We start from the raw sequence: 27,500 nt of genomic DNA, 5'->3' as shown, positions 1-27,500 counted from the left end.
TCATAGACACTAAAGTACAAATAAAGCTTCTTTCTCTTCTATATCCCTCTTTCTTTTTTTCCCATAAGCATGTGTTTGTTTACAGTAAGAAAAAATTGTTCATTACCTGGAAAAGCACAATATCCAACATCTACATCATAAGGCACATCAGTCACTATTTGTAAACAAAATTTTTGGTTTTGAGTCTCTAAAAGAAAATGTAAAAAAGAAGAATAATATTGGTTACATGTTGAGTTCATTAATGCAACGAAATAATCAACGTGAGTATATAAAATAATCCTTTTGTAAAGTATTGGACCCCCATGAGGAAACCAATATCTTTTGCTCTTAACTTGAAAAAATCAGTATACATTATGTACATGTAATTGATTATTAAAAAAAACACCTATATCACCATTATAGTTTAAATAAAAATCCTTTCATATTGAACTAAATAGACCTCTATGAGGACACCCATGCTTTTCATTTCAACGTTAAAAATTCAGTTTACCTATTCACTCCAAAAACCTCATAAATATTCTTGGATCTTTACTTCTACCCTGATTTGTCTTAAATTACATTAACACTAAGAAATTTTCACCATTATTTTAAGTAAAAATCCTTTCCTGTTGAACTTAGACCCCCATGAGTAAATTTATACTTTTAATTTTAACGCTATAAATTCAGTATACTTGATCACTAAGGAAACTCCCTAAATTTATTTAAATCAATATTTGTACCCTTATTTATCCTAAATTACACAAATACTATGTAATAATTACCATTAGTTTAAGTAAAAATCCTTTCCTATTGAACTTACACACCCATGAGGAAAATCATTCTTTTCATTTTAACGTTATAAAATCAGTAAACTAAATCACTTAGGAAACCCCTTAAATCATTTTCAATCAATATTTGTATCCTAATTAATCCTAAATTACACTAATACTAAGAAAAAATAACCATTAGTGTAAGTAAAAATCCTTTCCTGTTGAACTTAGACCCACATGAAGAAACCCACACTTTTCATTTTAACGTTCCAATCTCAGTATACTTAATCACATAGGAAACCCCTTAAATCTTTTTCAATCAATATTTGTACCCTAATTTATCTTTAATTACACTAATACTAAAAAATTATCACTACTAGTTTAGGTAAAATCCTTTCCTGTTAAATTTAGACTCCCATAAGGAAACCCATAATTTTCATTTTAACGTTCTAAAATCAGTATACTTATTTACTTCGGAAACCCCTTAATATTTTTCAGTCAATATTTATTCCCTAATTTATACTTTATTACATAAACACTAAGAAAAAATAACCATTGGTTTAAGTCAAAATCCATTCCTGTTGAACTTGGACTCCCATGAGGAAACTCATACTTTTCATTTTAATGTTATAAAATCAGTATACTTAATCACTAAGGAAACCCTTAATTCTTTTTCAATCAATATTTGTACCCTAATTTATCCTAAACTACATTAACACTTAGAAATAATCACCATTAGTTTAAGTAAAAGTTCTTTCCTATTGAACTTAGAATCAATAGTTGTATCCTAATTTATCCTAAACTACACTAATGTTAAGAAATAATCATCATTAGTTTAAGTAAAAATCCTTTCCTATTGAACTTAGACTTCCATAAGGAAACCCTTAATTTTCATTTTAACGCTCTTAAATCAGTATACTAAATCACTTAGGAAACCCCTTAAATCTTTTTCAATCAATATTTGTACCCTAATTTATCCTAAATTACACTAATACTAAGAAATAATCACCATTAGTGTAAGTTAAATCCTTTTCTGTTAAATTTAGACTCCCATGAGGAAACCCATACATTTCATTTTAACGTTATAAAATCAGTATACTTGATCACTTAGGACACCCCCTAAATCTTTTTCAATCAATATTTGTACCCTAATTTATCCTAAATTACACTAATACTATGAATTAATCATCATTAGTTTAGGTAAAAATCCTTTCCTATTGAACTTAGACTTCCATAAGGAAACCCTTAATTTTCATTTTAACGTTCTAAAATCAGTATAGTATTTATTTAGGAAACCCCCCCCCCCCTAAATTTTTTAAATCAATATATGTACCCTAATCTATCTTAAATTAAACTAATACTTAGAAATAATCACCATTAGTTGAAGTAAAAATCCTTTTCTATTGAACTTAGACTCCCATGAAGAAACCCATAATTTTAATTTAAACGTTATGAATTCAGTATACTTATTCACTTAGGAAACCATCTAAATCTTTTTCAATCAATATCTGTACCCTAATTTATCCTAAACTACACTAATGTTAATAAATAATCATCAATAGTTTAAGTAAAAATCCTTTCCTATTGAACTTAGACCCCCATGAGGAAACTTATATTTTTCATTTTAACGCTCTTAAATCAGTATACTAAATCACTTAGGAAACCTTTTAAATCTTTTTCAATCAATATTTGTACCCTAATTTATCCTAAATTATACTAATACTAAGAAATAATCACCATTAGTGTAAGTTAAATCCTTTTCTGTTAAATTTAGACTCCCATGAGGAAACCCATACATTTATTTTAACGTTATAAAATCAGTATACTTGATCACTTAGGACACCCCCTAAATCTTTTTCAATCAATATTTGTACCCTAATTTATCCTAAACTACACTAATGTTAATAAATAATCATCAATAGTTTAAGTAAAAGTTCTTTCCTATTGAACTTAGACTTCCATAAGGAAACCCTCAATTTTCATTTTAACGTTCTCAAATCAGTATAGTATTTATTTAGGAACCCCCCCCCCCCTAAATTTTTTAAATCAATATATGTACCCTAATTTATCTTAAATTACACTAATACTTAGAAATAATCACCATTAGTTGAAGTAAAAATCCTTTTTTATTGAACTATCGACTCCCATGAAGAAACCCATAATTTTAATTTAAACGTTATGAATTCAGTATACTTATTCACTAAGGAAACCATCTAAATCTTTTCCAATCAATACTTTTACCCTAATTTATCCTAAACTACACTAATGTTAATAAATAATCATCAATAGTTTAAGTAAAAATCCTTTCCTATTGAACTTAGACCCCAATGAGGAAACCTGTACTTTTCATTTTAACGTTCTAAAATCAATCTGTACACTTAATCACTTAGGAAACCCTCTAAATCTTTTTGGATCATTATCTGTACCCAAATTTATCTCAGATCGTACTAATATTAAGAAATAATCACCATTAGCTTAAGTAAATATTATTTATTTTGAAATTTAACCCCATGAGAAAACTCATACTTTTCATTTTAATGATAAAAATCAGTATTTCCTACTAAATCACTTTTTTAAAGTAATTTTTCCTAATATGTTTGTATTAATATAATTATGTAACGTAAAATTCATCCGTATTTTTATTGAAATTGTACAATTGAAAAGGTATATCAATCAAGTACATGTATGTGGAAACAGCATAACGATTCCTCAGAACACAGCATTATGATTTTTAGAAAGATAGAGGAAATTAGGATTAAAAGTTGGCAATGTTTACAGAATGTTTTTAAACAGGTATTATGATAAAAGCTATGCTGATTGAGGTTAAAAGATCACATATTTTGCTTTTAATAAATATTATTTATTTAAAAGAATTAAATATAGACTCAGTGTTAACCAGTTGGGAAAAGATACCGCTAAATTGAGGAAATATCACCTATTTCTGATTAGGAATGGGGCCGAATTTCGGCCACTAAGAAGGTACTGATATATCCCTTAAAATATAAGTAATAATCTGTTCCATAATTAAATAAATCTTGAAATAAAATAGACACATTTTAATTCTAAATAAGTTACGATCCCTTCTTTGATTATGAATATGGCATTCGCATGATGTCAAAATTAGATCTCGTGTTCTCTTATCAGTGAAAAACAGGAAAGACAATGCCTGACCTTGTTATAGTCGTTTACCAGATTTATCTATTAGAATAGAATGATATAATTCCCTAGATATCGAAGAAAAAATGATACTTACTGTAAACAATTATTTCCATCTTCTTAGGAAGTTCCGATTGCGCATGCGCTATTTATATCCAATGGAGGAAAGTGTGTAAAGTACTCTTATGGACTCCACGATGCGTGTCAAAAAATTCTTATACACACCGGAAACCCAAACATAGTACGATTTTATATTTTTTGAATCAAGTACGATGAGAAATAACGTTTCCGAACGATTTTACTTCCCACTACACGGGTGCATGTAGTGGGAAGAAAAAATGTAGTGGGATAAAACGTGTGTATTCATACTCGTGTAGTGGTATTCAGGTGCTTAAACACACACACACACACACACACACACACACACACACACACACACACACACACACACACACAGTGCACCCCCCATCCCCACATACACACACCAAGTATCATACTAACATTGTATTAAGCTTTACGTGTTTATTTTAAAAAGGTCTCAATCCATTTCTCAACATAAATTAACAATTTCTTTTATTTTAATAGTTATGCAAAAATATATTTGAATTTAAGAATACACTTTGCCCATATACATGTAGATAGACCGTCATTTGTACAATTGTGCTTGTTTTAATTGAAATGTAATAAATATAACATGTATTTTATTTTTTTACAGCCAATACGTGCCATTGTCCATGTGGATCCAATAAATACATAAACGTAAATGATACAGAAGCATTACAAACCAGACTACAGGAAATAAAATCCAAGCTCTCTATCAGGGCAAACGAAACTTCTAAAGCTCGACGCTTAAAAGTATGTGCAAAGGATGAGCGAACCTCAGCGAAAGCAGTCGGGAGTATCCTAGGTGGACTGCTTATCGGAAGTTTTGTATTATCCATTATTGCAAGTGATTTACCGTTGCTATTACGTGAAATCAAGAAAGCATATAGAAACATTAGGTCTTAGCTGGAAAATTAATACATGTGTTTTGCCTTTCACACATTTGTCATTAGTTCCGATATGAATATAATAATATACTAGACACGATCTCGTTGCGAGCAACTAGGAGGTTTTCCGTGCGATTTTTAAAAAGAAATATGACATCATTGACTTTGATTTTCGACAAAAATACATGATATGGAAAACGGAGTGAAGTACTAATGTTTTTATGTATCGCTTTTTATAAGTTCTCTTTCATTGCTTTTTAAAGGGTACCTGCAGTGCCGGTCAATTTTTGATAGAATGAAGATCTATGTGTAAAAACATTATCCTGAAAATTTTACAGCGACCGCATAAGTAGTTTTCGAGATATTTGGGGAAAACCCGATTTCACACCTGAACGAGTTTTGAATCAAGCCGATTTGGCGCGAGATGAACTGTGACGTCACGGGGTCAACGCGGCTGTATGAGAAACAGGAATATCGTATGAAAACAGTTCGTTTTCTTGCATTGTTTTATCGATATGTGAACATTTTTTTCTGTTGTTTTATTTCCTTATCAACCCTGAATGACTGTTGTTTGAGTTTAAACCCGTATTTTATCGAACAAAAATGCAGAATTCGGAAAATTGTTTGCTTCATGAATTTAGTCAAATGTGAAACACATTTGGCATATTAATGCAGAGCATATGTAGCAAAATGGCAATTAATCTACCTTTTGTTTTAAGAAACATATTTTGTTAATATTGTCATTCTTTCGAATGATTTTTCAGTGACATTATTAACTGATTAATAATATTGATGATACATATTTCGTAAAAGGTAACGCTGGGTCTATTCCTCGTTTAAGGCATAAAATTACAAATGATTTCGCCCGATTATTCAATAAAATTGATATAGGACCAATAAAACTCAAAATAGCATGCATTATTTAACAAACAAACACGGGATTATAAACGGATCAAGGCGAAAGTCCAAGATGGCTGCATAATTAAGTCTGTCTCGTATTCTTCTAAAAATACAATAATGGAACTTCATTTTACATTTATTTACATCCTTTGTCACAATGTTCAAGTTTATTCAGATTTCATAATGATTTGTTCTCAGTATAACAATTTAAGTAATGTGGAGTTAAAGCGTTAAATTGCTGACCATAGCGCTAGAAAGAAAGTTGCACTTGATTAAATAAGAAATTAAGACCAACGTACATGTAATTACTTCCGAAATAATTACTTGATCACATAAAAAGGTTTAAATTGCTGAATTGTAAATTTGGTCATTATTTAATTGATTAGATAAGTAACAATAAAGGCATTTACTTCGAACATAAATTTTACTATTTGATAGTCTCGTGTATGATTCTTTAATCACTGATTGACGGACTATACGCATGTATTAGCTTACGAATGCTTGATTTCACACAGTCTAATTTATTTTTCTTTTTATTGTTCAACAATTGAGTAGCTAATTATACACAAATCATTTACCAGTCCAGAGGTGTGAAACCCTCTCTTTGTTCACCAGACTCGTGTACCATGTGTATACATACCCCAGATACACGTGTGTCTGGAGCAGTGGCTTCGTAGTTTACCTCTTTACCTGTGTCATTATCTCGGATCACTCATGTGTGAAAGGATATTATGTAATCAAAAATGAATAATGAACATAAATCCGCCCATGCAAGCGTTATAAGATATCGTATTCATCAGTGAAAGGGCGACGAGAATAGCAAATTTTAAAATCCTTTAAAAATAAATCTGACTGTAATAAAATAATTACTGATACAAATTTCTAAATCGACAACACTTAAAATAACTAGATACGTCAAAACATCACACCTATATTAATCATTTCGGCTGAAAAATCGAATTTAATTTGTATAGCTTTGTAAAGAAATTTCCCTCCTGTTGACCCCGTGACGTCACTTCCGCTGAAGCCTCGTTATCGCCTAATTCTGTTTTCTCTTGATTAGATTTCCCAAAGCAGGTAAAAATAGCCACTTTGAAGCGGCGTAACTCCGTTATTTTTGCATCGATTTCGATACGGTTTTTTGCATTAAATTTTGGTAAATAAACTCTTTGACATATGTTTCACATCGGTTTGGCTGCAGGTACCCTTTAAATACTTGCATTTCTTCTAATTAACATAAAAAAGATAACACTTGTTTACCACTGGCCCTAAAAACCCTAATTAGATAGCGCAAGAGGAAATCATTATATTGTTAGGATATATAAACGTATGATACCTAATTCAGCTTAAATAACCTTCCCCTAAAGAGCTTTCAGTAAAGGGCTATAGATAAATGACTTAAGAACCCTTTAGTCCCTTGATTTAAGGGCCCTTCTTCTGGAAATCAAATGAATGGTCATTTAATTCTGAACACATTTTGTCAACAAATGTTTAGATAGAATGTCGTTAACCGTTCTTGAGAGATATGTGAAAGAACGTTTTAGGGACCGATCCCTTATCACCTGATATGGGCCGTTTAACGAAATTTTGAAGGTTGCATATTGTTAAGAACATCATTCTGAACAACTTTTCTTCTGTACTGCATTTCAAAATATTTTTCCTTTCTGAGATATGGGTGATCAAACTTTGGACTTTTGGCCCCTAAAAACCCCTGATTACATAACACATGATAAAATCATTAAATTGCTTGGGTACATAACTGTAAGATTAATATATTTACTTCTATAACATTTCACAAAATATCTTTCAGTAAGGGGGTATAGATAAAAAAAACTTAAGAGCCCCTTGGTTCCCAAATTTTAGGGGCCAGTCACATTTTCTTGATATCAAATAAAAGGACATTTAATTCTAAACACGTTTTGTTCAACAAGTGTTTAGAAATTTGTTACGGTTCTGGAGATATATGACAAGGAAGCTTTTAGGGGCCGATCCCTTATCTCTTTTTAGGGGTCGTTTAGCGAGATTTTGAAGGTTTCATATTGCTAAAAACATCATTTTAAACAACTTTTCTTCTGTACTGCATTTCAAAATATTTTTTCTTTCTGAGTTATGAGTGATCGAAATTTTGGACTTTTGGCCCCTGAAAACCCTTAATTACGTAACACATGATAAAATCATTACATTACTTGGATACATAACTGTAAGGTAAGCATATTTGATTCTATAACATTTCACAAAATATCTTTCAGTAAAGAAGTATTGGTTAAAAAATTGTAGAGCCCTTTGGTCCCCTTAATTTAGGTGTCAGTCCCCTTTTCTTGAAATTAAATGAAAGGTATAGTAAATATAAACATATTTTACATTACATGTCTTAAAAAAATATTTTCAGAAAAGAGATAAACAAAGAAAACCCGAAAAAATAACGACGTTTTTTAAATCTCGAATTTCCGGTCCAGGCGACCATTACCGCCTTTTGAGTCAGACAAAAACGCATGCCAAAAGTGTCATCTACAATCTTTCGACTACAATCCCTGAGAGTTTGAACTCAATATCTTCAATCGTAAAGGTAAAGATCCAAGACAAGCCGACCCTCTGAAAATCGCTAAAACGTCAATATCTCAAAAACGGAAATGACGTCATCCAAATAAAAAATTATTTATAAAGTTTAGATTAGTATCTATCATATCTGAAAGTTTAATGAAAATCGGTTGAGTCGTTCTTGAGAAATCGCGTGCACAAAATTTGTTGGAAAAAAAAGAAAAATAGCGAAGAAAAAGAAACAGAACGAGAACGAGAAGGTCTTCCGTTGGAAACGGAAGACCTTAATGATGAGTACTGGGATAAATCAATTAGGTTTTACTACTTTGGAGTCGGGCAACTTGGGGTGCAGTTAAAATAATTTATATTGATAACAATTACATGCATCTAATAATTGCTTATAACAAAAATACATAATATGAATTATATAATGTCTGTTGGAGAAACTTTGGAAGTTTCTACTTTACACGAATATTGTTTATGGTCTGGAGGTGTGTCGTTATATTGACTACAGACCATTAGGGCAGGTTCAAGATCAACGTAAAAAAATGCATAATTCCCGTCCATGCCATATCATGTAATGGAAATATATTAAAAGCTACACCATGATGCAAAAATTGCTTGTGATCTGAAAGTATGTCGTCACCTTGAGGTTTGGTCATTTTTGGAAGTTCAAGGTTATTGAAAAAAATATCGGTTTCTCCATTACCTTCCAATAGAGAATTACTTTATTTATTGTTTGCTACAATTTTTTTTATATTATATCATTATATTTGTGACAAATCTGATTCTTCAAGTGAAATTATACACTTCCCATATTGAAACTGTCATTACCATTTCAAGCATAATATGGCATTCGTGCCCAAATTGTTTTTATTTTTTTCCCTATACCCCAGTATTTTTTGCACAGTACAGCAAAATTATATTTTTCAGCGGGGGTATAATTTGTGAGCTTGCTCTATCCTCACGGTACCACTACTTCGGGTACCTCACTACACCTTCATTTATACTTTTTAAGACACTACGTCACAAGTGGTTGAAATATTGGGCTTCGAATCCACCTAAAGCTTTTGTTCATGTTAACTGAATTAAATTTTTGAAAATGTAATTTTTCATCCAAACTTGCGCAGTTGTTTGCCTACTAGGCTTAAATACTTATCCATAATGATATCTATCATAATCAAGTATTTTTTTTGCTGATTTGAGAAAATATTTTACGGTGTAGTGAGCCACCTTAATTAAAAGGGGTAGGTAACAATTTGAGAGATATTTTATAATTTTATTTCTCTGCTTTTTATATTTAAATTGTTCACTTGTTTATTGTTGATGAGGGCCGACATTTGAATGTCAGTTGTCGAGTTATGTGAAGGTACAGATATCACAATTTTTTGTTATGTTAACAATGATTACATTCGTTAAATATTCGTTAAGGTTTTATTTAAAGCATTTTTTCTCCTTGCTTGCTTTTTATGAACACAAATAAACAGTGTTCCGCGTTTGTCAAATTTGTTTGAAACCATGTTTTATCTACTTTGAAATTTTTGCTGAAGTATTTTGTTGTCTAAAATGAATTGTTAATTTTTACCTTGAGTCTGTTGACAGCAGATCGTTTTATGGATGTTTGAGATGGTTGACAGTTTGTTTTTGTCATTCTTTCATCTATGGTCGGGCGCTTTCAATAAAAGCTCTGAAATAAAACAAACTATATTATCATTGATATTTTATTGTTTAAACAAAATGCTTCAACGCAAATGTCATGCTTATTTTTCAACAGATTGATATTTTTTAGTTCACCTGAGCTGAAAGCTCAATTGAGCTTTCTGATCACATTTTGTCTTTCGTTTGTCTGTCCGTCAGTCTGTCTGTCCGTTAACTTTTCACATTTTTGACTTCTTCTCAAGAACTATTGGGCCAATTTCAACCAAACATAGCACAAAGCACCCTTAGGCAAGAGGAATTCAAAGTTGTGAAAATTAAGGATCACGCTTTTTATTAAGGGGAGTTAATTAGGAATTATTGATAATTTTTGAGATATTTTAAAAAATCTTGTTCTCAAGAACCATTTGGCCAGGGAAGCTGAAACTAGTGTGGAAGCATCTTCAAGTAGTGTAGATTCAAAGTTGTGAAAATCATGACCCCGGGGGTAGAGTGGTGCCACAATTGGGGGAGGGGTCGAAGAATTCTTACATAGGAATATATGGAGTAAATCTTTAAAAATCTTCTCAGAAACTTATCAGCCGGATGATTCTTTTAATTGTGTAGACCTTGGTCCTTAAACAATTTTTGGGCGTTCAGAGTTTGATGTAGGTCTATTACCCATATACATCCTACATTAACAATTTTGTAAGATCATTTTGAGAACTGCAATGCATAACATATGTAATGACTATAATATTATCCTGTTAGAAAAGGGACTATTGATAAACAAAACCTCTAAGGGGTAAAATGGATTTTTATTAATACAGGATCTACATGAATTATGCAACATTGTCTGGATAGATTTTATTATGATTCCATTGAGCTGAATTTTATCATACCTATTGTTCCTCAGGTAAGCGATGTGACCCATAACCATTGGGCCTCTTGTTTTTCATTTTATACACCTTGATGTGTAAATTTAACACTTCAATCTTCAAAATAACACATTTATCTGCAAATTATACATTTTAATCTGTACATTTTACACTTTTATCTGTACAACTTACAATTTATTGTGTTGAATTTACACCTTAATAATGTGATATATATATATCTTTAATCTTCATTCGAATTTGTCGATTCTTGTTTCCGGAGAGTTTTTAACATAATCAAGCTTAAGTGATTTTTTAATCTAAGGTCCGATTGTTTTCAATTAGATAGAGAACCTTTCAAGCTAGACATTATTTGATTTTTTAAAAGAATCAAATATCAGTCATTTAATTTGTTGCCATCAGACTCCTGTAAGAGCAATAGTGTCCTTTACTAGCGCATTATTTGTAAAAGGTTTACCGAATTACTATCGAAATTAGGTGTATGTACGCACTTACAATGTATGTCAATAAACAGGCATGTAAACATCGTAGAAATTACAGTGTTAATAATATCTTGTTTTAATGTCTTGTTGTATCTTTTTTTTTTCTTACCATAGAGAGATACGATGTTTTATATAATTGTTTTAATTTTTTATATGCATCTTCGCTAGGCAACGGTTTTCTATTTATTGGGGCGATCGAAGTGGATTTAACACATTTGGCTAACGAGTATCTTTCATGTTTCAAATTTTAACAAAACAGAATGAAAACTACATGTTCAGCAAGTTTAAAAATCAATTCTACTGGGTATACATATATTGTAGTTACATGCAGGAGTGTAAATACTTAGTTTATAATTGGCAAATGTAAATTCACATTTCTTATTTTTTCCAGATTGAAACTTTGTTCAATCGAAATGTTATCAATATGCATGCATTTAGATGTTATAAAAGATAACTGAAATACTGTAAACGTACTACATTTGGCGGTGTATTCTATTTAGCGCTTTTGGCGGAATGCAGCCCTCCTCTAAATCAAGTACATCGCTAAATGCCATACATCTATGTATAAGAATAGTCACATTCAGAAATACGCTAATTCAAATCCACGCCAACTTGTTCGAAAACCAATTTCCGCCAAATATCGTACACGCCAAATACAATACGTTTACAGATGCTTTGAAGATAAATTATAAATTTAATAAAATTATGCATTTTTATTATTTTTCAATAAAGTACATTACAAAGATATATTTATTTTGTTTATTTTTTCTCAAATTGCACACTATTTTCAAAAACGTATTCAAGGTATATACACTGCGTCTGCAAAAACTGGTTTTCTTACCTTTACTGTTTTACTACATCATGTATTTGCAATGATATGTCAATGTTAATGAAAATTAATTTCGAAATTAATATAAGCATTATAAGCATAATATAGCATTAATTTTTTAAGTAATCGCTTTAATTTCTATCGCCCGAAGCAGTTTCCTGCATCTGGAGAGTCACTGACATGCGCGGATATATGGGGAGTTATTAACATGCGTGGATCTTGAGAATAGGTATGTGTGGGTAGGGGTGGTGGTCCGAATATGGATAATTATCTAAAATAGGCGTTAGATCCTGACCTTATTACTCGGACACTTCTTCTACTAAAAAGACAAGTAGGTTTCTTGATCTGCTCATTATTGACGTAACGATAAAAATAATCAAGTGCTATGATTCAATCAAACCTGCGACCTACATTGTTTTACACCGTAGCTGTTATAATCCTAAAGAAAGTAGGGAATTACGAATATATGCCTTTATTTACAATTAGTAGATTTGCAAAAGCTAAGAAAACAAAAATGAATAATAATATTAAGTTCCAAAGAGTTGCGTTTACTATAAACATTGGACTACTGGTAGAAAATATTCTATCAACTTTTCTATTTAAAATGTCATTTATATATATAAAAAAACAAAAAACAAAAAACCAAAAAACCAACAACATCAATTATATTTGTTTATCCATACGAGTTAGATATGTTTATCATTTTGATGTACTATTAACCGATAATAACCATTAACTCACCAGTAGAGCTACAGATTGTGCTCGACGTTTTGGGTGGATGTTTTGTTTAAGAAATTGACAGCAAACACCAACAATACGTTAATATTCAGACTAGAAAAGAAAGATTCTGTATTGATTTAGATTTTTTTATAGATTCTTATATATCTCAAATTCTAGAATTGCAGTTCTGAAATACATTTTTGTAATACTTTCTGATCTGGCTATATAGGAGTTCAAAAAATATGAGTCAACATATGTATTGCGAAACTAGTCATTTATTTAATGACTATCAAATATTTCTTAGTTATAAAAATCACAAACTTAATACATGAAAAAGTAAGAAACAGCAGTTCAAGCCTCACCTCAAACAGAGGTTATCACAACAGTTGAATAAAGATCTGTGTGATATCTTTGATAGCAGTATACGCCTGACCTATCACCATGCTGTAATATAAAACTATCAATTCTAATATATCTACGAACTGCATCAGAGTTCCATCTTCCCATTTTCTGTATACAGTTCACTTGTGCTGCATATGTAGCAGCCCCTATCCTAAAACTATGACCTTTATAGAGTGCGGGATCAAGACCAATGAACCGTATGGTGTTTTGTAAATGTTTGTACCTCAAGCAATAGTAACTGGTTTCCCATAAATTGAACAAAGGGCCTTTATGATGGAAAGTTTGTATGAATTGATATAAAGATTAAACTAGGCATATGGCAGTATTTGCAGAAGCTTTCAAGTGACTTTTCAACAAATAAATTTGACTTGTTTGTTTACTTGTTTTGTAGAACTAATTAGCCTGCTGAAAGTAAACCTTTTTGAAATTCTTCTCTTCAAACAGCAGTAATTACATGTGGCCTATGTTTAACTATTGATTCCTCTTTGCGCAAAAAGGCATTGAAGGCAAGAAGAAAAATAGATTTCAACAAAAGTCTGTGTTATTCAGGACAACTGATTGCGAAACTGTCACTATCCGAGATAGAGTTGGGACAGTAATTAGAAGACCAGAGTCCTTGTTAGGAGCCGAGAGTTGACAACCTTGTAAAATCTTTAAAACCAGAAATGTATTTGTTGTATCTGGTGAACCTTAAATAAAATGAACGTAACTGGTTGCATAGATATGATTAGAAATACTATTTGGTGAGTTTCCATTTCAAAATAGGTGCGCAATAAAGTTGCATTGTATATCTGGGGAAAGAGGTAACGAGGCAAAGATGGAACTTCTGAAAATCTTTGCAACAACATCTTCCATGTTCTGTGGTATACCAATTTTGTACTACATGCTATATTAGCAGCTAAAAGTGTGAAAGTCACTTCTGTCAGATCTTCAAAAGATCCTGTGCACGTTACACGGGTGTCTGCACTCTGTTGAGGTGTGGGAAGGACTGAAATGCAGTCTGCAATTGAAAGGGTGATAAGCAGTAAGCTGTGAAAGTGTAGCTAACACAAAGCGTCTTACTTAACGCATTATTGAATCATCTGTTGATGATTGTTTGTTTATGATATGAACCACTGCCATGTTGTCAGACACAAATAAGTAATGATAAAATTTTGAATTTTTATGAATATATATCTCAAATTGTAAAATTGCAGTTCTGAAATATATACATGTATTATTATATTTACATCTTCCAATTATGATTCCCCCGATTTCTTACGGAAAGTTAAGTTATTTCATAGCTCAATAGAAGCTAACGGTACTGATATCGACTTGTCCCGTTTATCGATTGGTCGAAACCTACAGCGACAGAAAAATTGCGGACTGCACAAAATTATCCTGACGGTGTCAGACTCAAATTTCCATAGGGGACGATTTGGCTGTTTCTTTTATCTAACGTACTGATGAACATTAACAGTAATTAATTAATTTAACTTATTTGTTTTACAATTAATATATTTATTTGTTAAGATAAAGATATACATATAAACAATAAAATGTTTTCTCTGGTGATTTATGCGGGTTATGAAGGTAGCGATCATTGCAGAAAAAAATTTACATTACCCATTAACACGGGTTATGTATTTTTTCTGCGATGTCGACACCTTCTTATTCCACATGAATCATCAAAGTAAGCATATTTTTGTTTAAATAATAAGAAGATTTATCATTTTATATTTGTTTGTCAAACTCTCATTTTACATAGTGGCCGTACTTCGATCAATAGCTGGTCCTTGTTTTATCAATTTATCAAAACTTGCATGCTTGCTAAATAATGATAACAATACAATTAAGAACAATGTATTTTCTGATAGGAAGATATCTAGTTGTACTTTTTGAAAGTAATATTTTTAAAGATTTGTCTTTTATTTTTCTGCTGAGCTTTTAGGGTCTTTGAACTGGTTTTTAGAGTTTCGACAATTTCAAAACCACTCTTTTTCAGATTCCTTCCATAGTTGAATCAATCATAGATTGTAGCATTTAAATTCTTGAGAAATTTTAAAAGATTTTTCTTAAAAATCAAGAGTCTCATCAGTATTATCATACTAAAACGCTGTGTTGTTGATATTGGCGTTTCTGGTACAGTAGTACTTAAAAAGACATAGACAAAAAAAGGTATGAAACAGCACGGATCGGATTATTCAGATAGATATAATCTATTTTGAAATTTACATCATCAACCAAAAGCTAGTGAAAGTTTTTGTGCAATGACACTGGTAGATTCCAACATCGTTATGCATTGGATATTTGTATATCTTTAAGGTTAGATTTTTGTAGTTGTTTATTACATGTTTTCTTTGGATATCAATTTTTCAAAAATGAAATTGCATTCTCTTACTTTTTCCTTATTGCTATTTATTTACAATGTTTATTATGTTGGTACATAATCCCGTATTAATGTTTAATTAACATGATAACATTTTCAATTTTAAACCAAAACATGTTTTTCATTTTCATTTTCATATAAAAATAAGGATAATAGATATAAGTCATTATAATAGAGCGTATGAACGTCTTCAAACAAAACCAAACCCTTTCAAAAATTGCACGGTTGTGATCAAAATATAATAGAATACATTTTATGGATGGCAGAATTCATCTGATCTTACATCACAAGGTCAATAAGAGTTTTGAAATAAAGATTGCTTTTTATTTAGAAATTTATTAATCTGTTAGTATATAATATGATAATTATTATATAAAGTTTAACAAAACACCCCAAAGCTTCCTCTTAAAAAATCGTTTTCGTAGAGATTTGCTTTTTTAATACAGCTGGTCTTTCCATATGCCTTTCAACGAATGTCACTGTATTAAGAATAGCAACAGGTGCCAGTTTTGGAATATACGACTTCTATCTTCACGAAACATTATTCGGCGGATTTCCCAATTCATCCTCACAACAATTTAAGTCTGAAATCATCAACGACTGGGAAACGACAAACATTCAGGAGGTAAATAAGGATGAATTCTCTCACATGAGAGAGAGAGAGAGAGAGAGAGAGAGAGAGAGGAGATTTGAATTTAAGAATTTGAATCACCTATGCTATTTTATTTTCAAATACTTAACAGTGAAAAAACACAGTAAACATATACCTAACCAGAAACAGCTTGATCTAAAGAACGACTACTGATAAGTATTGAAATAGAAAAGTTTCTTTTGGAGGTATTTTTATTTTAATACTACCAGTTTTATGAAGGATTTAAATAACTTATCATTTAATTTTTTTGTAAAAAAAAAAAATAATCTCGAATATAAATTAAATACAATTGCTACACAACATATTATTCTTGGAAATTAGCAAAAACAAATTCATAGCAAAGTTTTATCATGAATCAACAGTGGGGTGAAAGTAATTGTCTTTTTCTCCAACGAAATAAACACGAATCGTGTTGTTTTTGGTGAGGATATGAAACAACAAAAGAAGATAAAAAGTTTTAAATTCATCGGGAAAGTCCATAAAAATCAATACTGAAAAGGTATCGACAAATCTATCTGACAAAGAGTTTTAAGTCGTTGAAAAGAAAATTATCAAGCGATACCATTAAGTATTTATAAGATTGATGATATTCAGCGGCTTTTGGTTGATTTTATGACTGCTATAAAAAAATTCGCAGATCAAATGGAACATCTGTTTACTGTAGTTTTAAATTAATGTTTTTTATAAAAAGATAATTAAAATAACCCTTGTTAACAAGTGAATCGCAAAACAAGAGGCCCACAGGGTTTGACGGTTACTGGAGTACCATAGACCTCACATTGACATTACAGGGAATCTCAAATATTTTAAGGTTCCTTTTGAATACTTAACCCTTATCTGAGACTCCACTGACTGTTTTTATTATTTCAAAAATATTTATATGTGTTCATGAAAAATTGGGGAAGGATGGAGGGGGGGGGGGGCAAGAGCCAGACATTATCTATTATAAAAATATAATGATATTATAAAAATAAATATCAACACTGGTTTGCTTTTTCATACATTCAATACTAGTAATAGGATATTTTAATCAACAGAAACACTTGTTAATGAACGTTGTCAAACTTTAATTTGTTCATGATAGCTAGTTAATTAATTATAATTAAATTTTGATCTATTTCATGACAGACTATTAAAAATAGTAAGCAGTGGTTAATCAAGCAAACCAACCCTAGTTATTTAATCAACGAAATCATTGGTTATTGAAGTGCAATGTCCAATAACCACTGATATGATATAACGTATAAATCAAATATTAAGACTAACTTCAAGATAAATTATCTTTTTAGCAGACATCATCCTCATTTCTGGACCTCACCATTATTTTGCCCTGAACATCTCTAGGCGGCTTCTAATTATCATGCCTCTCAATCCCTCCTCCTTACATTTTCTGGACCCACGCCCGTTTAAAGACAAAAACACAATATATCAATCCAATTTTTAAAATCAGAAAAGTAACAAAAAAATAAAACTTTGCTTTTTCATAATGATTCTCATTCTCAGACGAGGTTCAGAAACAAGACGACGTAGTTTGCTTTATCATGTGCCTCTATTTCTAGGGCAACGTTTTTCATCACTCTTGATAAGACTAAATTTTACATATAAAGCAAATAATCAAAGCCAACGTACCAATGAATATTTCAAACAAAAGTCCTTGTATAAATACTTGTACAATATGAACATTTTCTCCACCAAAATAGTGGCAAGAGAAAGAATAAACACACATTGTCAACGATTATTCAGAGTAGTCAGTAGTTTCAAATCTCTGCTGAAATCCTTGATGTATTTTTTTTTTTTACTATTATTTTTTTAATATTTTCTTTATAAAAGGACCTTTATTCAATTTAAATGTGTTTCATGTGCACGTTATTCTGTGAAATCAGAAATTTTAATTATGATACACTTATTCAAATATTTAAACAACAATACATAGACCAAAAATCAAGAAGCAATGTAAACAGATTCAAAATACAACTAATCTTTTGAAGTACTTTTTGTGATTTATTGAGAATTAAACGAAAGAATATTGGAAAGGATGGTCATTTTAATAATCATTTGAAAAAAGGTATGTAATTTGGCTTTTATTTTTGGATCAGGCTTTTCTCTTTCGTTGTTTACGATAATTATAAAAATCGACTAGAACAACACTACCCTGTACATACTGAACTTCACATTTATCACGAATCAATATTATTAGTTTTATCAATGCTTAACTTGGAAAATGCTACTAAAACCTTGTGTTTTGTGTTGAATTGATGCATAATACCGTTTTTCGTGCAAATTATATAAAACTTAGGATATTTTTTTTTCAGAACGGGATGATTAACTATTTAATCGAGGAGAATATAGGATTCTAGCAGCGGTTTTAATAAAACTGAGATGTTTTGCATTCACTTGATTTGTTTATTGTTTTGTGGAAACTGCAGAGTAGTGTTGTTCTATCTCATTTTATGTTAAGGAATACATGTATACGTAACCTATTTATAGTTATCATGTGATAATGCCCCGATGTACCTGTAATGTACAACCAGATTTTGTTGCATTGACATAACAGTTGCATAACAGTTAAAATAAGACGCTAAATTGCCATATGCTTCAATAACCTACCTGCGAACATAAAAAACCATTGGCAGTCGTACTGGGTTCAACACTAAGGAACATTAAGAGAGAACTGTTAGAGTTCAAAAACACTTTTAAGGATAACAGTCTGTGGCACAATACGTAATTTAAAACACCATCCAAAATATACATGCTGCTTACAAAATGAATTTTTCTAAATCGATTTATTCAGGTAACCATAAAAAATCTACACAGAGGAAAATATTACTGCATTTTTTGTGTTCGACGGCAGAATTTTTAATTCAAAAAAGACAGGAACAAAAATGAACATTTATCATATTTGTTTTAGAATACCTTATAGCAGATTTAATGACTGTAGAAGTCAATATAGGTGAGTAATAGACACATTTACGAAAAAACAACATATTTATGTCTTATGTATCGGTTAATTAATATTTAATTAAATTATTAATATCTAAATTAATAAGGATTTGCTGTTGTTGATAAATCTATCTTTGTTATGAAATAAATTTTTTCAAAGATTAACAATAATGATTTAATTGGTGCAAAGAAGCTGATCCTTATCTTATGACTTATTTTAATATTTCGAAACGACATATTTATGTCTGATATCGATCTGTGAAAGGTTGCATCTACCATATGTTTAAACTTTTGCAAATTTTAGCAATCCTAACAAAAAAACCCATTAGCATTACCATTTTCACCAGATATTTTTATACCCTAATTATATGTATATTATTGGGAAATATACATGTATATACTTAAGATTTTGCTGAAAGACTCTAGCATAAATAGAGATTTTTAACAAAAGATAAATTTGTACTGACACCAAAGTTTTAAACTTACGTGTCAGGTATTTCCAAGTAGCTTATAGTTGTTTCAAATCCGTCGGTTTCTGCGAGAAAGTTGTACAATAACATTTCGTTTTTTGAGTTTTTAATTACTTATTTCACACACGTACAAACTTGCAATTAATCAACATTTTAAACTTACAGTAAAACCTGTATTTAAACACAGTAAAATCTAATACTTCGAACTTTAGATGTTACGTGCGACGACAGCCGTTTGCAAATCGACAACGCCGTTTTCAATGTGACAGGAAATCAATTCAACGACACTGTGACGTATAAATGTCTGGATGGTTTCAATCATACATCCGGGGATCTGTACAGACGATGCAATCACCTAGGATACTGGACAGGAACATCTCCTACGTGCAGTATGTTAAGCATTGAAACTCTGCGTATAAAAATATTAAAGTCAGCCATTAACCCAGACAACTTTAACTGAAGTATTCAAACCTCAAAACAATGCAGTACTGTGGAATCATCATGTTAGTGTGCATTCGTGGCTTTCGTGGGTTACCCTTGCCCAAGAATTTACATCCCAACGAATCTATACACAAGCATCTATTTTAAAATTTATTAAAAATTTTCTGATTACATTACATGTACCAACAAAATTACGTCTCCACGAACCAGGAACATTTTGGTACCCACGAACATTGACCCCCGCGAATAAAAATGATTCCACAGTATCAATACATTTTCTGACAAACTGCGTTGAATTAATATTGATGAAATATGAGATAAAAACGTTATACTGTAGAAATATAATAAATAATTGACGCACCCATTCAAAAGCGGAAACAAAAGGTAATTGTTTCAGCTTTATACTTCTAGGTGCCGTGTGTGACATAACAAGCTTGCATATTGACAACGCAAATTACACAATAACAGGAAACCTATACAACGACACTGTTACGTATAGCTGTCTGGAAGGTTCCAATCATACCTCCGGGGATCTGTACAGACGATGCAATCACTTGGGACACTGGACAGGAACAAGTCCTACTTGTAGTGAGTTTACCATTTTTGAAAAACAGAGATAGAGAGAGAGAGAGAGAGAGAGAGAGAGAGAGAGAGAGAGAGAGATAGAAGGAGAGAGAGAGAGAGAGAAGGATCATACCTATTAAGCCTTTCAAAAATGTCTTTAAAAATTTAACCAGTAGCATTTCTTTAAATATGATAATGATATCATTTGTACAATTATGGCAGGTTTAACTTAATGTAATAACTAGCACATGTATTGAAAATCTTTACAGCCAGACCGTGCCATTGTCCATGTGGATCCAATGAATACATTAAAGTTAATGATACAGAGGCATTACAAGCCAGACTGGAGGAAATAAAATCCAAGCTCTACATAAAGGCAAACGAAACTTCTAAAGCTCGGCGTTTAAAAGTATGTGCAAAGGATGAGCGTACATCAGCGAAAGCAGTCGGGAGTATCCTAGGTGGACTGCTTATCGGAAGTTTTGTATTATTCATTATTGCAAGTGATGTACCGTTGCTCCTACGTGAAATCAAGAAAGGATATAGAAACATAAGGTCTTAAATAGCAAATAAACATCTGTTACAGGATCTTCCTTATTACAGGTGGTTAATAAATGGAGACATAATGCTAACTATCTTTACATTTAATTGTTTTATATTGTTTTAAGTCAATTGTACACCGTCTGTACACCGTATATGACCTGTGTCATAAAATTCTGATTCAATGTGATCATAAATAATAGTATCAATAGAAGAAAGCAAAATTTGAATGACACTTACACCAATAAAACACATATGTAAAAAATAACAAAGCTCAAGCTTTGTTTACAAAACAAGGAATATTAAATTCTTTTTCTTTCTTTTAACTCAGTATTTGACTTTCAAATTTTGACAAAGCATTAAAAATACCAATATCAACCATTCAAAATATTGAAAATGGAAAAATTAAATTTTGAATTTTAGGCTCAAATCGTGTCTAAGTCCCTTTAACTGTCACCTGAGTAGCATATAACCCATAAACAAACTTGTCGAGGAGTCTCTTAAATGCATTTAATTAATTAGGTTTCATTCTGGAGTAGAAAAATTATAAATTTGTAACGACGACCACATTTCTCCCTGAAATCTCTCAAAAAGAACTGTGAAACCTATAATTTTGGCGAAAAACTTAAAGATCTGGTCTGCAAAATCATGATTTCAGTTTTCCTTTCGGGTGTGTGGGAGTTAAGAAGATATTTTTTAACATTATATGCATTAACACCTATGCATACATTTTGCCCTAGAGTCAAAACCCATACTCCAGGGGACATGAAAATTAATATTTCAGTAGAGGACTTCCTGGTAAACTTAATTATAAGTCAGTTTTTTGTACAGATGTGTGAGGATTGAGAAGAAAATTTTTAAACATCACATGCATTAACACAATATTGCCATATTGCCCCCCCCCCCCCCCCTCACTCATGTCCTGAACCCCTGACCCAGGGGCCATGAATTTAACAATTTTGGTAGAGGACATTATAACCAGGCATTTAGTTTTAAACAAATATATATGGGAGTAGAGAAAAAGATTTTCTACAAATTTAATACATTTTTACTATTGGCCATATTGGCCCCACCCTAGAGCCTGAACCCCTGACCAAGGGTCATGAATTTCACAATTTTGGTAGAGGGCCTCATGGACATCAAGATCATGCATTTTGTTTTTAACAAATATATATGGGAGTAGAGAAGAAGTATTTCTAAGATTTAATTAATACATTTTTACTATATGGACATATTGGCCCCAACCTAGAGCCAGAACCCCTGACCGCGGGGCCATGAATTTCACAATTTTGGTAGAGGGTTTCATGGACATAATAACTCTGCAACCAGTTTTTACCTCACATATGTGGGAGTAGAGAAGAAGATGTTTGGCTTTTTTGCATATTTGGCCCCACATGTGCCGCCCCAGGGGTCGTAGAGCCATGAATTTCACAATTAGATTCCTCTTACCATAGAGATGCCTCACACCAAAAATGGTAGCAATCATGCAGCCTTGTAATTTTTAAGAAGTTAAAAATGTAAAATTGTTAACGCAGGAGGAACGACGCACGACGACGGATGAAAACGGATAGCAATAGGTCACCTGAGTTTACTCAGGTGACCTAAAAATTCAGTTACATAATATGTACGGGTTATTATATGTGCCTATAAGGCGTATGATAGCACATTGTCCTTTGTTGTAAATTACATTTCTTTATACTCCATTGATCATGTTTTACATATAGTATAAACCACACAAATAATATTATCTACAAAGAAAACGTGAACACTCTAAGCAATAGAACTTATTTATTTTTCATTTTTCAACGTGCGTGAAAATACATCGTCTCGTAAATAGGTGCCGCCTGTTTGCCGTTATCATTCTAATCAGTTATTTACACGATCCATCTGCATTCTTTAAACCTAGCAAACAAAAGATAAGTAAAATTTCAGATTCTTCATTGAAAAATTGGAAAGGTTAACAAAAGAATAATATCATTACCTTACAAATTTGCTAATTAGTTAATTCAGTCTAGATCAGTGCGATCTCTTAAAAATGTAGTTCTTTCAATAATGTAAGTCATTAAAAACATTACAGCACAAATATTTGTTGCAAATGTAATTGATATGCAATTAAATAGAAATTAGCCATTAAACGTACTTGAATTCTTTTTCAAAACCATCTTTGAGTATGAATATGAATCAATATGGCTTAAAGCTTAATACGTTTGATACTTTGATAAATGATTTAAGAGTAAAACGATGCTGCGGTCGTATTTGACACACGTGTCAGTGATAATATCTATTGATTTTAATAGTAGAGTAATTACTATAGTTAACAGATGTAACAAATGCCATCATCAATTTTTGTCCGTAAAATGTCTTTAAATAAATTAACGAAATATATGTTAAGATGTTAGATTTATTTTTCTTATTCAATGTTAGTTTTGTAGAATGATAACTGAAAACTAAACTAAATGAAACGCAAGATTTAAAACATTTTTAGAGATGAATAGAGATTTTTTCATTGATTATGGCAAAAATTTTGAACAAAACTGTTCTTGCTATGTTTACTAATTTAACCACATTCAAAGATTAAGTGATGATGACAATCTTTATTTTTTCTTTGAGGTTTGTATACTAAATTAAAACAGATTCTGTACTGATTTAATGACTCACGTTTGATAATCTTTAAATTCTTACTTAATTTTAAAAGGATTTGTTGTTTTTGAACCAGAATGTTTTTATTTGAAATGAACTAGATTTCTCTTTCAAAAAATGCATCTCGAAACGCGTTCAATCATTAAACAAGAAGAGACAAATGGGAAAGAAAACATTTAAAAACAATTTATGCATCACCTTTCTTTAAAACTCGATTTCTAAAACTCCACTTGTTTCCTTTGCATTCTATAGTTTGGCAGTCTTTTGTTACCCATTGTCTGTCGAAAAGGTAACATTTGTCCTCATACAAACATCCTGTTTACATGTTAACATAATTGAAAAGTCAGTAAGTTTGGAATAATTAATTTTATTGAGATATATTTGAAGTATTGTTTACCTCAACTCATGTTTATCACTAAAAACTATTTGGCTACAAGAGTCTTTAACATTTAGAACTAAATGATAAGTTTATACCAAATACCAAATTTAATTTCTTCTGATGTTTAAGAAAAAATGGAAATGCTTCTAGAAAATCATCAATGTGTTTGAACTTACCAATATATTCGTTCTTTAAATTGCGACAAGGCCCTTAAATGAGATTATTTTGCATTTCAAAAATAGTATCTATAAAGGATATAAAAAATAATGTCTTGTACTAAATGAAATATGAACTGTATGTAATAACTAGATGCTGTCATTAGACAGTACATACATGTAATACCCGCACCAAGTGTTTGCCCGTAAATAACACTGTTTTGCACAAGTTTAATTAAAAATGAATGCCACATCCAAGCTCCGGTAATACATTTAGAAATTATAATTTTCATAACTGAAGGATGAGATCCCTTCCCATATGATAATACACATGAGCAGCACTTTATGTGCATTTTGGGGTTGAACTATTTGCAGTGAATTTTCAGTTAATCAATAATCTTAACATTTCATGTCATAGAAAGTATAATGATCTATATAATTATTACAAACAAAATTAAATTATGCCCCCTCCCCGTGGCGGTTGCCGGTTTTAGATTTGCTTCTGTGTGCCTACATGTACATCATCGTGTCCACAGATTTAGAGATGGGGTGGGAGTGAAGGTTCCAGACCCCCCCCCCCCCCCCCCCCCAATGAGAATTCATTCATATCAATTGTAAAATTACCAAAAATACACATTGGACCCCAATGCTATTACAGACATGTAAACACTCTCATTCATTGCACTTCAATGTTAGGTAACATTATTTGGGGGGTAAATATTTAATTAATTATAATTTAATTTACTTTATTGTTTATCTCAATAGGAAGTATACATCACAATATGCAGGTGTCCTGCACCACCTTAAAGCTGTTATTTACCTAATAAAATAGTGCAAGTGGATTTGAAGAATAGGTCATAAAAATACACGCATGTTACAAATAACTGATCTTTGTCTGAAGTTACGTACACAACACAGGTCTGCAGGTCTCATTTACGGGTACTAGTTTTACCCAGCTCTTCGGATGTATACATACATGTCTGTGTTTTCCATAAGCAGAAAAGGATTAGTTAAGATCAGCTAAAGGAATTCATTATTGTGTTTTAATTGGATTATCATTATGATGTTGACCAATATAGGCAAGCATAATACATGTAGTAGCAGTAGCACAATATAATGAGATGCCAGCATACATAAGTTCTACTTTCACTTTCTAAATGTGATCTCCCTTTCAGCATACTGTATCATCATCTTTTAATATTTAAATATCAAGCTTATCATCGTTACCTATCCTATCTCATTTGTAAAGTTTCTGTCATTTTAGTCGCAAAAGTTATTTTTTTCATTTGTCAGACTTGCACTATTGAGTTGACCCCATATTGACCCTGTATAAACAATTTCTTATTAAATTTGTGTATTACATGTAAGTAAGTGTAGACACTTATCATTTTTATAAGAGTTATAATAGGAAGGAAGGAGTATTTCTTTCTTAATGTATTATAATGCATCAAATACAATGTAGGTCATGACCTTATGGGACTGTTCTGACCCCCACGAAACAGGAAAATACAAAATATCTTCTAATGTCATTATGATGCATCAATTGGTGTAAAGTACATTAATGACCCCCAGGTGTTGTCTTTAACCCCCCCCCCCCCCTGCCTTTATGAAATAGGAAATGATGATACAGTCTGATATTTTGTTAACTTCTGAGATTTGAGATCCACATCCCTAAACCATATAATTTATTCTTGCTCTTTGTGTCATTGCGCGTAAAATTGTATATAGATTATGCCCCCTTGGAGACACCCTGACATTCTAAAACTAAAAATAATAAAGTATTTTATCTTATTCATATGTTACAGTAGTGTTTGATCCATGTGGGTAAATCCTAGCCTAATGATGTCACTGCTTTGTTTAGGAGACTTTACAATTGCCCCAATAGGTGAATACACATGCATATAACATTTTGTTTATAAATCTTAAAAATTGAATTAAGCAATTTCCAAAATGTTAATGTGCATCACGAGAGAAAAAGCAGTCAAGAAATGATTTAAAATTTGCTACTGTACACATGTAAGAATGTATTAAGAAGACTGAATCTTTAGAACCAGGTTAGATTGGGGGGTGGGGGGGGGGAATGTGGAGTATAAACATTTATAATTTGAATCATTTATTGTTATTAATTTTAACTTGTCAATGAATACTAGTTATTGATCCCAAGGTAGAAATATGACCTCTGATCAAATCTCAATAGATCATTTGTCAAATATGCAAGGTGTAATGTAATTTAGTTTTAGAAAAACATTTTTTACCAGTTTATAAAAGTTTTTAGACACCCAAATTATATTTTGATTTAAATAGATCATTCGGCAATTAAGGGGGGGGGGACAGTTTATATTTGAGTTTGTTTAGGGGTGGGGGTTCCAAGTCATATATATTTGACAATTTTTTAATGTACCCGGTAATTTAAAATAAGACTAAGCCATACTACAATCATGAACATGAACAGTATATAGAACAAAGCACAAACTATACAAAGGAAGTATTACAAAACATAGATGATTGATCTATTATAAATAATCTGGGTTCTTAAATTGAATCATATATCATGTACATATTATATTATTGTTTCTTTGTTCAAGGCATTTCAGATGGTATGTAGGTCAGGATCCCAAGTGCTCTTCCTGAAATTATCAAATATCATAAAAACCATTGAGATCCCCACCTTAATCCAAAGATATTATTCCTTCTTAGGTCATGGTGCATCAGATCATTATGGCGTGTAAGTCATGACCCTAAGGGGTCATCCTGACCCCCTTAGAATCAGAAATTGTCAATTATCTTTAAATTATTGATGTTTGATGATCCTATCTCTATTTAATCTATATTATTAAGTCTCCCGAATGAAATTTGGAGACTTATTGTTTTTGTATGGTTCTTAATACATGTAAAATTATTCTTCGTCTTCTTCGTTTTCTTCTTTCCCACTCTGAACTTGTTTCTCAAGGATAGCTGAACAGAATTGTACAAAACTCTAGGATATGATAGGCATGCATATCTAGTTGTGCACCCTGGTATGATTTTTCTCATTTTGGGTTAGACAACCACTTTT

At 31.4% G+C, this 27,500-nt stretch overlaps 2 protein-coding genes across 4 annotated transcripts in view; one reads left to right on the top strand and one right to left on the bottom strand.

Moving 5' to 3' along the window:
* The window catches only part of LOC105347555 (uncharacterized), a 51,277-nt gene extending 28,838 nt beyond the window's left edge, over nucleotides 1-22,439 (top strand). The window contains exon 3 of the mRNA XM_066078673.1: nucleotides 21,001-22,439. Within this exon, the coding sequence (XP_065934745.1) occupies nucleotides 21,001-21,293 (293 nt within the window). The 3' untranslated portion in view covers nucleotides 21,294-22,439. The remainder of the gene's footprint in view (nucleotides 1-21,000) is intronic.
* Nucleotides 22,440-23,044: 605 nt separating this feature from the next.
* The window catches only part of LOC105349155 (uncharacterized), an 8,928-nt gene continuing 4,472 nt past the window's right edge, over nucleotides 23,045-27,500 (bottom strand). For 2 of the 3 annotated variants that reach the window (XM_034482947.2, XM_066078671.1), the window contains 3 exons: nucleotides 24,467-24,499; nucleotides 24,110-24,226; nucleotides 23,045-23,173 (listed from right to left, as the gene is read on the bottom strand). In XM_034482947.2, coding sequence (XP_034338838.2) covers nucleotides 23,142-23,173; nucleotides 24,110-24,226; nucleotides 24,467-24,499 — 182 coding nt within the window. In that variant the 3' untranslated portion in view covers nucleotides 23,045-23,141. The remainder of the gene's footprint in view (nucleotides 23,174-24,109; nucleotides 24,227-24,466; nucleotides 24,500-27,500) is intronic. The other variant, XR_004604277.2, reaches the window with a different exon arrangement.

Source organism: Magallana gigas, chromosome 3 (genome assembly GCF_963853765.1).
Source record: "Magallana gigas chromosome 3, xbMagGiga1.1, whole genome shotgun sequence".
Classification (NCBI taxonomy): domain Eukaryota; kingdom Metazoa; phylum Mollusca; class Bivalvia; order Ostreida; family Ostreidae; genus Magallana; species Magallana gigas.
This window is presented reverse-complemented; position numbering and strand designations above follow the sequence as displayed.